Raw genomic sequence first — 13418 nt, forward strand, 5'->3', positions numbered from 1 at the left:
CACCAACCAACCAACGTACAAACTCCTGTCTAACGATTGAGAGCCCACAATACATTTCATTCCTTTTTATTCCTTTACAATTCCATTAAATCAATGGGAGTCTGATTAAAAGACTCTGTCAGAAATATTATAAAAAATAAATATAATAAAATAAAATTGTGTAAAGCTCAAAGCAGTTTATTGAAATGTTGGTGAACCATCAACTGCATACAACTCGATTTGTTAATGATGCCTTGTTAACACAATGCAATGAAGAAATAAGCAGAATTTCGAGACAAACCTGAAAATAGACTATAACGTTTTTTGAAAGCATTCAAAATCATCTACTGTGGCAAGTGCCACACTGGTGCAGAAGACGTCATCTGGGAGTGCCACAAGGCGATCTAGGGAAACATAGTTGGGTTCAGCTGGGTCATACTGGGCTCTTCCTAGATACTTCAGGAAAAGGTGCCTCTCTTTGATCCGCAAAAACTGGGCATTCAGAACCTTTGGGAGGAACAGTGATAAATTAGGAGGATGTACAAGCCCAACAAACCCACACACTACTTGTGGTTAACAGAGAAAAGCAATTATAGCAAAACGTATCCAATGTATTATTTGTATTATAATGTCCACTATTATTTTCATTACCATGACAATGTGTTTATAGCAACACCAAAACAAACAGTTTACCTGAGGGAATTTGGCGATAAGAGAATGGGGAATTCCCATGGTGTTGTGAATGTAATCAAATATCTTGCTCAGTTTTGTCTTGTTTGCGGTCAACATTTTTGGCACTTCAGTGACCATGTGTTGTATTTCACCTGTACGAAATCCAAATTCTAGCTCATATACCTGAAACAGAAAGGCAAAAGTGTGTAATTGAGATGATGGCCATTTCAGTTTGTCCATGTGGTCTTTCTTTATCAAATGATCATCTTTGTAATAAAAAGTACAGTTGTGATGTCTGGCATATCATTTCAATGTTATATTATGAAAATAAATTTTGACAGTATTTATGCTGAAGTGTTTCATACCTTCAGGTTCTCCTTCACTGGCTCTAGACTTCCACACAGGAGTCTGGGGAGACGAGTGATGATGTCCCTTGTCTGAAAATATACCAAATATAAGGTCATGAGCCAAAACAGCACTTCTGAGGAGGGGAAACCAGTTTTGTAACAACTACAAAGCATTCTAATTAGTGAAATACGTAAAATAAAAACTATTTAGACATGTTTTACAGGATGACCTTTACCTTTTCGGGGTTGAGACCCAAGGTGTCTTGGTAAAAGCCTAGACGATTGTCCAGCCTCTTTACATTGAAGTTCAACAAATAAGGGGCTTTAGAAACCATAGAGGCTATTGAATTTGTGCTGAACTTCTTTGACTTGAGATAGGAGACTCTGTAAATGTAGAAAATTTGATTTAAACATAAATAAATAAAAAAAATTTGCCTGAGACATTGCACATGTGGCATCAGTGAGCTGTTACATTTTCATTGAAAATAATACATTGCAGTGACCAGAGTAATACGTCTCCAAAATAATTCTTTATTCGTTGCATTGGTTTGATTGGATTTCACATTTGAGATAACTGTTAAGTAACAATTTCTGAGAAAATAAATATAAACAGACCCTAGATTTCACTGTTCAGGAGACACAACTCTCGCATCTCGCATCAGTCATCTCAAAATGTAGTAAATGTAGTCACTGTTTGATGTGTGGTTAAGCGGGAGTGAGTTTTACCTGGCCTTCAGTTTGTCCAGTCTCTCTGTGAGGATGAAGGGGTTGGTGGTGATTATAGAGCCCAGTTGGCCATCCTGCAGCCCCAGATCCTTCAGGAAGAGCAGTCGAGGGGCCACATCTGACTGGAAGTCCAGCCTCACCAGCATGGAGCCCACGTTCCGTCGCTGCTCCAGCTTCCACAGTTCTACCCCTATAGAACAAAGAATGAAGGTCACAATTAGTGGAACACAAGGTGGGAGTACATACAATTTATCATTCAGCCACTGGAGCAACCCAAAAATTGAAATCAAGGTGTGCAGTTTTGTGAAATCTAAGACCTCAAAGGACAGAATCGATACTGCCTTCAGAATTCTGAGACTGGGTTGTCTGACTGTCTCGCAGTTCAAGCAGGTGAGCCCATTGTTTAAGAAATAATCAATTGGAACACTGGTAATATAATCTGCACGCTGTACCTAGTTGCACTAGCTTGGTGAGTGTGTCTGATTTGTCAACGTAGTCTCTGAGGGAGAATGAGGTGGGAGGCAAAGCATGAGGCACCACAATCTGAACTGCCTCCTCATCACTGATTTCCTCGAGGGCTGAGAGGCGTGGGATATCCTCCAAATCTGCATCAGAAAATATAGAAATCCAATTGTCACTGGCTATTGACAGTACTATATGGACATTTGAAAAATGAGTAAAATAGTCGAAATGCACTTTCGCATACTTACCAACCAGAGTTGTCAAAGGGACTTTTCTGCTGGGTGCCTGCCCCTGCTTGTGAGGTATTAACATTTTTGCCTCTGGTTCTTCACAGTCATGTTGTTTTACCTGACCATGTTGTGTGACTGATTCACACAAGCCTCGAAGTGCTCCCACTCCCAACCTGCCTATTGAGATCTGTGAGGATCTCTTACCACTATGTAGGTTGAGGTGCGGTGTCAAACTGCTGCACATGCGTCTCATTGAGGTTTTGTGATAATCCAAAGGCTGCTGGAGGGAAGCAACATAGTTGGTGGGATGTTTGATGGTGATGATCGATATCATGCCCCTACGCAGCAGCCGGAGACATCTTTGACAAAAGTGCATACTGGGGGAAAACATGGGGCAGCTTCTAAAAGAAATATACACAAAACAGTTTGCTGCTGGTAACGGCCTCTGATTATCAAGTAGGCCTATAGCATTGATCAATCTCAGGCTGTAATCTCATTCCGTCTACTTGCACACTTAGTGTTAAGTATAACACAAAAAAAAAATCAGTGCACTGAAAGTACCCGGATGACCCCCTAAAACGGTCAAAATACGAAACATTTTACGGTCGTATAATGCATTACATGTCCCTCACTGACTGAAGCCAAATAATTGATTGAGCTAATAAGCATAACGTTACATGCTAATGCTATCTAGCACGTTATGCCAGCATGTTTGTAAACAAATTGAAGCTGACACAGCGCACACATCAGTGGAATATTTACTGATTAGAGACCCCCAGCGTTTAACACTCCTAGATAATGTATTGGGGACAGCGACAATGACACCGGCTAGTTTCGTTGAATAGTAACACGGAAATTAAGACGTCATTTTACTACTACAATAGCCTATGAACACAAACGACAATAACTCTGCCTGTGTATGTTAATCATGCTTCATATAACACCATCTCTACATACTTTTTTTGCTAGTCGTCTGCCCGTTCCATGCATTCACCTAACTCTTCCCTCACAGAAACCTCACATGTCCTTTCCAATGTTGCGGAAGTCCTGAATGTACCAAGTCACAGGATGTGGCTAGCTAAGATTAACCGAATACACAAAAGCAAAACAAGTAACAAGTTCTCATTTTTGCAACTTCACACAAATTATAAGTCTCTTTTGCCGACATCATAGGTTGTTGTCATTCTGTAACATTACAAAATGAAGTTCAATAGGACTTTCTAAATGGTTTCTACCTCCGGTTGAAAGTGTTGGTACATTCTGCTTGACAACTTGTTCACTGACAGCCTCTTCAGCGATTCGCTAGTGGTTGAAAGTTTGTTCTTGTCAAGCAAACACTGAAGTGATGGCGCCCGCCCTGGGGTCCCGGACGCTCAGCAAAGATGACATTAATTATAAACTACATTTTCGAATGATAAACGAGCAACAAGTCGAGGATATTACCATAGAGTTTTTCTATAAACCACATACCATTACCCTTTTGACATTTACTGTGCTCAGCTTGATGTACTTCGCATTTACCAGGTAAATTTATGGTATTACCATGCTGATGATGATAGATATTTGCATGATGTTGAGATCAGTTTGGATAGATGAAAGTTGATTCCTATGACATTTTACTCGCATGATGTGGGCTTGCTTGAATAATAGCCCATTGTTGTCTACACGTTACAGATTCGGTTGCTATTTATATAAATGAAATGCTCCTCTTATCTGTTTTATTGCTGATATGCAATATATTATCACAGACTTGGTGTAGGCTAATTGAAGGATTATTTTAATGTCAAAACCAGCCCTATTGCTAGTTTGCATTCTTGTCATAGTTAACATACTAATCGCAAGATGTGGAGCTGGACTCTTTGTAGGCCTAATAGTGCTACCTACTCATCCCCAAAATTATAAGATGTCTGACACTAGGCATAGACTTAGACTTTTGTTTTTCTCTGGCAGAGATGATGCCAACCCAGATAATAATCTGCGAGTAGGACTGGTGTTGGTTGTCTCCTTCTTCCTGGTCATTAGTGTCCTGGCATTCCCTAACGGTAAGGCGTGTATCTCAGCCTGATCTAGGTTGAGTTGACCTGCCCTGCGCTCTGCTCTCTGATGGGATTGAAATGGATTAATGACTGGATGTCTGTTACCGGGCTACTTGTCATGATTTAAGACTTTTGAAAGTGTGGGCTGAAATGTTGTGTTCATCAATTCACTTTTTCAGGATAGACAGATGCCCTACCATGCATTTTTGTGTGTTGGTAACCTTTGCCACTCTGTCCCTAAAACAGTCTTGGCTTATCCATGTCAAATCATCTTAAAGAGTTATGTAACACTGTGCACTGCTGAGGGTATTAATGTTCTGCCTGTGATTTTTTTTTTTTTACTGCTTAAGGTGGTTGATCAGAGGGCATGGTTCACAGTTTCTTTTGTACTTCTGTATTCTATGCATTTGATCCTTTTAAGGTCCCTTTACAAGGCCACATCCTGTAATATGGAGAATGGTCTTTGGTGAGTACAATGCACAGAATTACATTCCCTCTTCTGTTAAGGGTTAATTGACATTGATTGGTGACTGCCTGATGCCTTACTCTTTCTCAGGTCTCAGTGTTCTTTACTTCCTCTTCCTGGTTTTCCTCATCTTCTTGAACTGGCATCAAGTGAAGACGCTTATGTATTGGCTGGACCCTAACCTGCGATATGCCACACGGGAGTCGGATGTTATGGTCAGTGATGCAAAACCATTCAGTGTCCATCACTTCTTCCTAGAGTCCCACTGGATTCTAAGTGCACATTATTAGGGGGATAAAATAAAATAAAAAAAAATTAAAAACATTACCACTCAGTATAACATGTCAGCATGTCTGTGTTGCATTTATCTTTAATGATTTAACATTCTCTTATGTTTTGACAATTTAAACACAATAACATCATAAAGAGACCTCTCGCATAGTTTGGTGTAGTGTGGGCGTGTGGCACACCTTGTGCATTCTTACAACACTTTTTTTCACGGTTCCTTTTTTCTTTCTTGTGCAATCCTGTTTTCTTTATGCTGAGATGTAGAGTAATGGCTTCATAACATCACTGGATACTGTCTAGGAAATAGAGCCAGTTGCTCCACTGGGGGTCGGCATGCATTTTAATGAATGGAGCTGAGGGGTTCTGGAGATTCAGTGTCACTGAGGGGGGGATCTACTGTTGACAGGCTCTCTCCTATACCTAGTTGCAGTTTAGGTGGGGTGAGGTGTAATCCAATGAAATATGATTAAACCGTGTAAAGAGATACCAGCAGAGGTGGAAGTAAGTCACACATGTGCAAGTCACAAGCAAATCTCAAGTCTTAACCTTCAAGTCTCAAGCAAGTCCAAGTCATTTTTTGTGACAGTCAAGCAAGTCAAGTAGCCAAATCATTGAAATTCATGATGATTTACCCATGTTTTCATTTTAAAATAAGCTACGATAGGCTAGTTATGAACTGCTGGAGTTTTATTTGTAACAAACAAATAGACATTGCATTCATTCAAGCCACATAGCCTACATCTGAACGGTTTATGAGATGAAATTTATACGAATAAAAATAAATGTATTTTAAGTAGACCTATTAAAACAGCCTATTATTGTTTCAATATGCCTCAAATATTAGGTAGCCTAAGCTACATCAAATCAGGAAAATATATTCAAACAGTTCACGTTACACCTGTCCTGACCTGTCACATCTCCAGGAAGCTAATAATGTTGAAAATGTGAACTAATCAATCAATCAAACGCTGCCGCCGACGTCACTGCCAATCTTTGACAAGCGCGACAGCGCAATGGGTTTTTCTTTTACTGTCTATGGTTTTAGGAGGGTTTAGGACCGTCAATGCTATATCATATTATACATAAGCCTAACATGTGAAATAAGCTACTTTTCTATGCTGATTGCTCGCAGTTAGCTAGGCCTACTTACTGTTGTTAGCCTAGGCCTACTACTAGGCTGTAATGTATGGAACAGGGACGTGTTTAAGAGGGAGGGAGCGAAAAAATTTTCGCTATATATCAAGATTAAACTTAGACAAGAAAATGTTTCACTTTGAAATTTTAACACATTTTAACCTAATATGGCGTTAACTAAAAAGCATAATAGATTCAAAGCCAACTCTTAACATGCAGACTGCTGTTCATTTCTCCTTTGACTTGTCAGATACATCATCTGTGAAGCCAAACATTATTATATTTTTGGTATAAACGTAGAGCCTTCCATATTTGCAAGTTAGCCTACCTCAGTCTGTCTCATTTGATCTGGCACTTGCTGTTAGTCACTTGGTACAATGACAGGTATGCTCGCGTGACGCATGCAACAGCACCTAAGCAGATTTTCTAAAATCGTGAAGTTAACTCCTTAATATCTATGAAAAAATAAAAAGTCAAGTCATTTCAAGTCATTTGTCTGAATTCTAAGTCAAGTCTCAAGTCATGAATAGCAAGTCAAAGTCAAGTCGAGTCTTTTATACATGTTGATCAAGCAAGTCTCAAGTCTTAAAAAATGTGACTCGAGTCAAGTCATGTGACTCGAGTCCCCCATGTCTGGATACCAGTAAAACCAGATTTTATGTGGAACAGAGATAACAGTCAGCCAGTAGCAATCTACTCCCTGCATTTTTGCATCAAGGGTGTCTTCCTATCATGACAACAATTTGCTGTATGAATATTTTGTTCGTTGTTTATGTTTTATGGAAGTGAGGTCAAATCAGTAACAAAATTTTGAAGGTTTTGTGGATTGTAGTGTCAATGCAAGAAGTCACAGACATGGTAAAGTTATGAGAAAGTGAGAAAGAAAGTAATGAGAACATTAGCTTGCACTAACACAGTTGTACAACAAACGTGAATGCTCTACTGATTGTGTATACTCAATTCATGAGTATATTGATTGATATGGTAGTTAAAGGCCATGTTGAGGCCTTAAAGGAGAACTCTGACCATTTTTAGCATACAGTGCCGAAAAGATTAAAAAAATCGGTGATCCTAAGCACGAGTTAGCCTAGATAAAGAAACAGTAGTTAGTTAGATAAAGAAACTGTTTCTTTGTCTAACTGGATGCCCTGTCCTCTGTCCACTATTGAAATTGGTGGCATGTGTCCTGCAGTGAAATGATTTTTAAGCTCTATTTGGTACCCCTTTTCAGACTAAAGTTGTTTGAGTCCTGCAGTCAAATCTAATCTTTATCACCGTAAAAGGCAGGGGAAATTTATTGAGATAGTCAGAAGATGCAAACAAATATTTTTTAAAATGTATCCTTTCCTCTCTCTCTTCTCTTATAAGGTTACTGCTAATACACTGCACATATTTATATTCTATTTATTACTGTAAACCACCTTCTGTAAACCAACTGTATACTACTGTCTACACTGCACTATATATCCCGTTCTGTCTATGCACCACATGTCACTCACAATAAAGTTGTATCTAATATAATCTAATCTCTTTCTCTCTCTCTCTCTCTCTCTCTCTTTCTCTCTCTCTCATTCTCTTCACCTCACTTTCCATCTCCTGCTTTTGCCTCACAGGAATATGCAGTGAACTGTCACGTGATCACCTGGGAGCGAATCATGAGCCACTTTGACATCTTTGCCTTTGGCCACTTTTGGGGCTGGGCCATGAAGGCCCTTCTCATACGGAGCTACGGTCTCTGCTGGACCATCAGCATCACCTGGGAGCTCACTGAGGTAACACTGGGGTCAAAGCTCAAAAGTGTACTAACCAGGGGTGCGTTTCCCAAACCTTTAGCAACTTAGTTGGTTGGCAATGGGAAATTGCATTGCAACCAACTTAGTTAGCAACTATTCGCCTTATTCACCCGGCGGCCAGAACGAGGCTAAAGGGTACACTTGCCACTACACCAGCAGATGGTGGTGGTAATGCACTCCGTTTGCAAACTGCCAAAAAAAAGCTCACCAGAAAAAAAGAAGGGTTCGCTGGTTCTTCTTCTTCTTCAGTGAGTAAGGCGAATGGTTTTGGAAAACCAAGTTTAAATTAGTGAGGCCAAGTTGGTAGGGCTGGTTTAAGAGCACAGATATTTTCTCCACCTCTCATTCATTCTGAATGCTGTGACCCTCTCCTCACAGCTGTTCTTCATGCATCTGCTGCCTAATTTCGCTGAGTGCTGGTGGGACCAGGTGATCCTGGACATCCTGTTGTGTAATGGAGGCGGCATTTGGCTGGGCATGACTGTCTGCCGATTCCTGGAGATGCGAACCTACCGCTGGGCCAGCATCAAGTGAGACACACACACACTACGCTGAATGTAGATAAGGCATAGTCTCTGATATGCATTCTTTTATACTAGTATCACGACATACACATGGACACTGAGCAGTTTCCTGTGGTCCGCACACACACAACACTCATGCATCATGAGTTAAATTATCAAGTAAAGTTTATGAACAAAGTTTTTGGCTACGCAATTAATTTATGTGGTAGCTCCTATGTTTATAAATTGCTGTTTGCCTGTGTGTTTGCAGAGACATCCATACTACCTCTGGGAAGCTAAAGCGGGCCGTTTTGCAGTTTACTCCAGCCAGTTGGACGTATGTCCGCTGGTTCGACCCCATGTCCTCCTTTCAGAGAGTTGCAGGCATCTACCTCTTCATGATCATATGGCAGGTATGGTTTATTGGGTTTTTTTTTCATGTTGTGTTGTTGTGTAGTAAAAGCAACATTTCTGACACATAAACTTCAATGCTGCCTTGAGCATAATAAGTATTGCCAGGCCCAAGTTAACATCCCTCTCTCTAGCTTTCCTTTTTTGCTTTTTTCGTCTGTATCTCTGACCCTCTTAAGGCCCGTACACACCAAAAACGATAACGATAAATAAATATCGTTCTCGTTAATATGAATGACGACGTTCACACTTAAACGATAACGACATGAAGAACGATATCGTTGGGGATCACTTTCAGAGCGATTTTCACAACGATAAAATGCTAATAGCCAATCAGAACCCATCGAATTTTAGCCCTCACATTTATTAACACAATGAGTGACTTTGTTTATCGTTGTTCAGTGTGAACGCTTTTATCGTTATGGTTATAGTTATAGTTATCGTTATCGTTATCGTTCTTGGTGTGAATGGGCCTTTACTCATGTCTGACTTCTTCTCCTCTCTCTCTCAGCTCACAGAACTGAACACATTCTTCCTGAAGCACATATTTGTGTTCCAGGCATCTCACGCTCTAAGCTGGTGCCGCATCCTCCTCATCGGCATCATCACTGCCCCCACAGTACGGTACGAGTCTAACTACAAATGCATCCTCATGGCATGCAATGCAAAATGTAAACATGCAATAACACTTTACTCTGTAATATTCAGTGTTTTGTTAACTGTGCTGTGTGGTTTCTGTCCTGTCCTGTCCTTTTTCTCCCCTGTTTAGCCAGTACTATGCCTACCTCACAGACACGCAGTGCAAACGAGTGGGGACACAGTGCTGGGTTTTTGGGTGAGTATCACTGTGTAATTGAGAATGGTGTGTGTGTGTGTAGGAGTGAGTATTGGTGACTGATTTGGGGGAGACTCTTTTCACTTAGCGGAGACTATTCACTTAGCGGTGCTTTGCGATTTAAGATGTTCTTGATTTACCCGTGTTTTTGTGTTACTACAGATAGTTCTGTTCTGAGTCTGTGCTCCAGTGCAGCTCCCCTGTGGCAAACTGGGCCAGTGGTAATCTTCGACTTGAAAACACAGTCCAGTACAGGCTGTCTAGGAGCTCTTTGGGAAACTGCTGATGGAGGCATTCCCTTAAAGCCATGGCTGCCAATGCTAGTGTCTGTGGCGTTCCAGTTGAGGGGATGGCGGGGGGACTTGTTGGCAGTACTAATTTAATCAGCTGGCTTCCTGTAAACGCCCAACAACGGCCCACCTCTCTCCCCACCCTCTCTCTCACTGTGGACCTACAGTCTAGTCTGCTGACCAGAATTAACGTGTGTGTGTGTGTGTGTGTGTGTGTGTGTGTGTGTGTGTGTGTGTGTATATGTGTGTTTTGAAATGAGGGATTGGGTATTTGGCAAAAGAAAAATCCCATTGTGTGAAAACGCATAATCGGCTTGCTCTTGTTTGTTAGTTTCTGTGTCTGAGTGTTTATCAGGGAAACTTGTGAAAACCATTACCACCAATCAGCCACAACTTATTCATTCATTCCTGTACTAGTTGGTTTAATGTTGTTGTCTTTTACATTTGCCCCCCTCATGTGTCTTTCTTTTGTTCTGTCCCTGAATGCTCCATTTTCCAAAGTTGTAGCTCAGAATTCATTCATACTCATTCTGTCACACTCAGATTAATAATAGTTAATACTAGTTAAGACAAGTTCATCTACATCATGTACATGAGTTAACATATGTTTTTAAAATCTGAGTTTATTAAAAGTGAAAGGAGACCACTGAAAGCTTCATACTCACTCATACTCATACATACTGTCTCCTTACTCAGAGCCATAGCCTTTCTGGAAGCACTCGCATGTGTTAAGTTTGGCCAAGACCTCTTCTCCAAAACACAGGCCCTGTACGTAGTGTGGTGGCTTCTATGTGTGGTAAGGATCTCTCTCTCTCTCTCTCTCTCTCTCTCTCTCTCTCTCTCTCTCTCTCTCTCTCTCTCTCTCTCTTTCTCCCTGTCTCATTTTCTTTCTCCTCTTCTGTTCTTTTATTCTCTGTGTCTCACAGACATACTTTCTTGGTGAATAAATATATCATATCTCCCCTATTTACAAGTTATGTTGAAGTCTATAAATGTTCAAAGACTGGAACTGCGGAAGTGGAGACATTGCTATGTTTGGCCATGCTTTCATATACTCTGCTGTTCTCTCTGATGCTTTCTCAAATTGTGAGTGCTTTATTGGCATGGAGTGCTTAGAGCTGCAGCCAAGGTGAACACAAGCCATCTACAAAGTAGTAGTGTTTTTATATCTTCTGCCTCTCTTCCCCCCCTCTACCTCAAAGGCCTTCATAACGTCTCTGTGCTTGTATGGAATGGTGTGGTATGAGCAGAACCATCGATCCAGTATGAAGGTGGGTTCACTGACTTACACAATCTACAGCAAGCAAAGAACTTGTTGGTTTGAAACAACAATATGCATACCGGTATATAACTTTTTTAAGTGATATTTTTATAGACAGCTGGTGTTGGTGTCATCGTCAAACCCATTTTGATGGTACATGGTCAAGTGTATGATGGTGTGGTGTGTCTGCTGCATCATGAGATGGACCCTTGACTGAAGCATATGTTTCTTTTTCAACAGAGCCTATCGGAATGTGAAGACAACAGTTTAAATGAGTCAACTGGAGGCATCTTGGATGAGCCGAAAGGTAGGCTTTTGTGATTCTTGTGAAGTCTGCCCTCTTGTGGTCGTAATTCTCACTGCATCCTGTGCAAATTTCACATTTTGGTCAACTTGAAGACCTGTCTGGATATCTGCAAACCTGTATGGGTCTTTTTTTTTTTTTTTTTTTTTTTTTTTTTTTTTTTTTTAAATATCCCATGATTACTGGTACTTGACAGGTGAAAAGTGCTCTGGGAGTAGCAGTCATTCATCCAGGCGGAGAAGAGGAGGACCTGGAAAGAGTAAAACCGTGAATGGGACAAATGGGGAAAAACTAACGGCTTAGTGTGCGGCAGACACTGAAATGCACTCACATTCCCTAGAGTGAGAAGAGAGGAATGACAAAAAGTACAAATACTGTTGAAAAAGAGTTTAAAGGAGGATCTGTAGAGACACCAGCATCTTTCATCTTGGGTACAGAGGAAGAGTGCATAAGACGTTGAGGGATCATGTGAGAGCAGCACCTCTCCTTATACCTCATGTTGTTGACAGGACATATCTTTGCAGTGGGTTGAGATTAAGCCACCAAATGTTTTCAGTGTGGTCTTTGTTGTAGTTCTCTGTGTGAGTGTGTTGGGTGGGTGTTGTTGGAGGGAGGGTAGATGCATAGGGCTGTTTTGGGTGGCTCTTCCTGTTAGCTACTGCTGGCAAAGAAAAGCACATGATTTAAGGTTTTATTTATTTATTTATTTTGCTTTAAACCAATTATGCTTCTTCACTTCTGAACAATCCTAATTTGAGTCATCCTACATCAGTGTCCAATGACCTATGTCATTCCACCGTTTACTTACTGTAAAGTTTACAGTTAAGTGTAAAACAAGGTCTTTTTAAACTGATGCAAAGACTAACATTTTGTATGTATTGCAGAGAACCTGAAAACATTCTTTTGTTTTGATGAGTACATTCTTATTTTATTTCATGCACTGCTATTGAGGTAATGTATTTAGTTCAAATGTATTTAATTAACCTATTTTACTAGGGTTTATGGTTTATGGCAAGCATAATAATGTTAATAATACATTAGTATTAATGGTTGGTTTCTATAGCCCCCTTCAGAAAGCCTAATCTGCAGTGTGCTCTATAAGTGTGTGTGGATGTGGGTGTGGGTGTGTCTGTGAAAAAGAGGAGAGGGAGAACTCAAGTGTCCTTCTCACTGACGTTTGATGTCAAGCAGCTTATTTTGTCTTCTGTCTTACTATACATGTTGTTTGCACTGTGAAGTACTTTGTGTGTGGTGTTTGAGCCTCTTGTTGGATTGGCCTGTAATGCCCTCGACCTTTCTCGCAGTGAAGCCTTAAAGTTATGATGGACTCCTGCCTCACGGTTAGAGCCACTCTTGGTATCTATGCACAGCAGACATAGGGAAGCAGGTTCTAGTGGTTGCAATTTATATAACTGTTAATTCTGTGTTGAAACACCGACTTAACAAAACTTAAAAGGGACTGATCCTGGAAGATTTGGTTTGTTTTGGCGGGTCTGAAATTGAAATCTTCATCTTTGTCAAATTGAATTCCTAGCTGAGGTACAGCGGGGAAAATAAGTATTGAACATGTCAACATTTTTTTCAGTAAGTATACTTCCAGTGAGGCTATTTGCATGAAATTTTCACCAGACATTAGTATTAACTTAGGTAATCCACACATAAAAAAATCCAAACATTAATG

General features: G+C 40.4%; 2 protein-coding genes across 5 annotated transcripts; one reads left to right on the plus strand and one right to left on the minus strand.

The window, feature by feature from the left end:
* Positions 1-156: 156 nt before the first annotated feature.
* Positions 157-5005, minus strand: mterf3 (mitochondrial transcription termination factor 3). Of its 4 annotated transcripts, none has more exons than XM_042077617.1 (8): positions 4987-5005; positions 2435-2817; positions 2177-2329; positions 1725-1914; positions 1235-1382; positions 1017-1088; positions 673-834; positions 157-486 (listed from the first exon to the last, which is right to left on the minus strand). In XM_042077617.1, the coding sequence occupies exons 2-8, from the start codon at positions 2805-2807 to the stop codon at positions 292-294; spliced, it is 1293 nt and encodes a 430-aa protein (XP_041933551.1). In that variant the 5' UTR covers positions 2808-2817; positions 4987-5005; the 3' UTR covers positions 157-291. The 4 variants fall into 4 exon arrangements, with proteins under 4 accessions (XP_041933551.1, XP_041933552.1, XP_041933550.1 ...); XM_042077618.1 differs by lacking the exon at positions 4987-5005 and adding an exon at positions 3374-3622 and having other exon boundaries at positions 2435-2793; XM_042077616.1 differs by lacking the exon at positions 4987-5005 and adding an exon at positions 3374-3622.
* Positions 3653-13297, plus strand: ptdss1b (phosphatidylserine synthase 1b). Its single transcript, XM_042077615.1, has 13 exons — positions 3653-3940; positions 4367-4458; positions 4874-4918; positions 5009-5133; positions 7954-8112; positions 8512-8663; positions 8908-9049; positions 9559-9671; positions 9817-9882; positions 10869-10968; positions 11375-11443; positions 11674-11740; positions 11934-13297. The coding sequence occupies exons 1-13, from the start codon at positions 3762-3764 to the stop codon at positions 12038-12040; spliced, it is 1416 nt and encodes a 471-aa protein (XP_041933549.1). The 5' UTR covers positions 3653-3761; the 3' UTR covers positions 12041-13297.
* The last annotated feature ends 121 nt before the right edge of the window (positions 13298-13418 follow it).

This window comes from Alosa sapidissima, chromosome 21 (assembly GCF_018492685.1).
Source record: "Alosa sapidissima isolate fAloSap1 chromosome 21, fAloSap1.pri, whole genome shotgun sequence".
Classification (NCBI taxonomy): Eukaryota; Metazoa; Chordata; class Actinopteri; order Clupeiformes; family Clupeidae; genus Alosa; species Alosa sapidissima.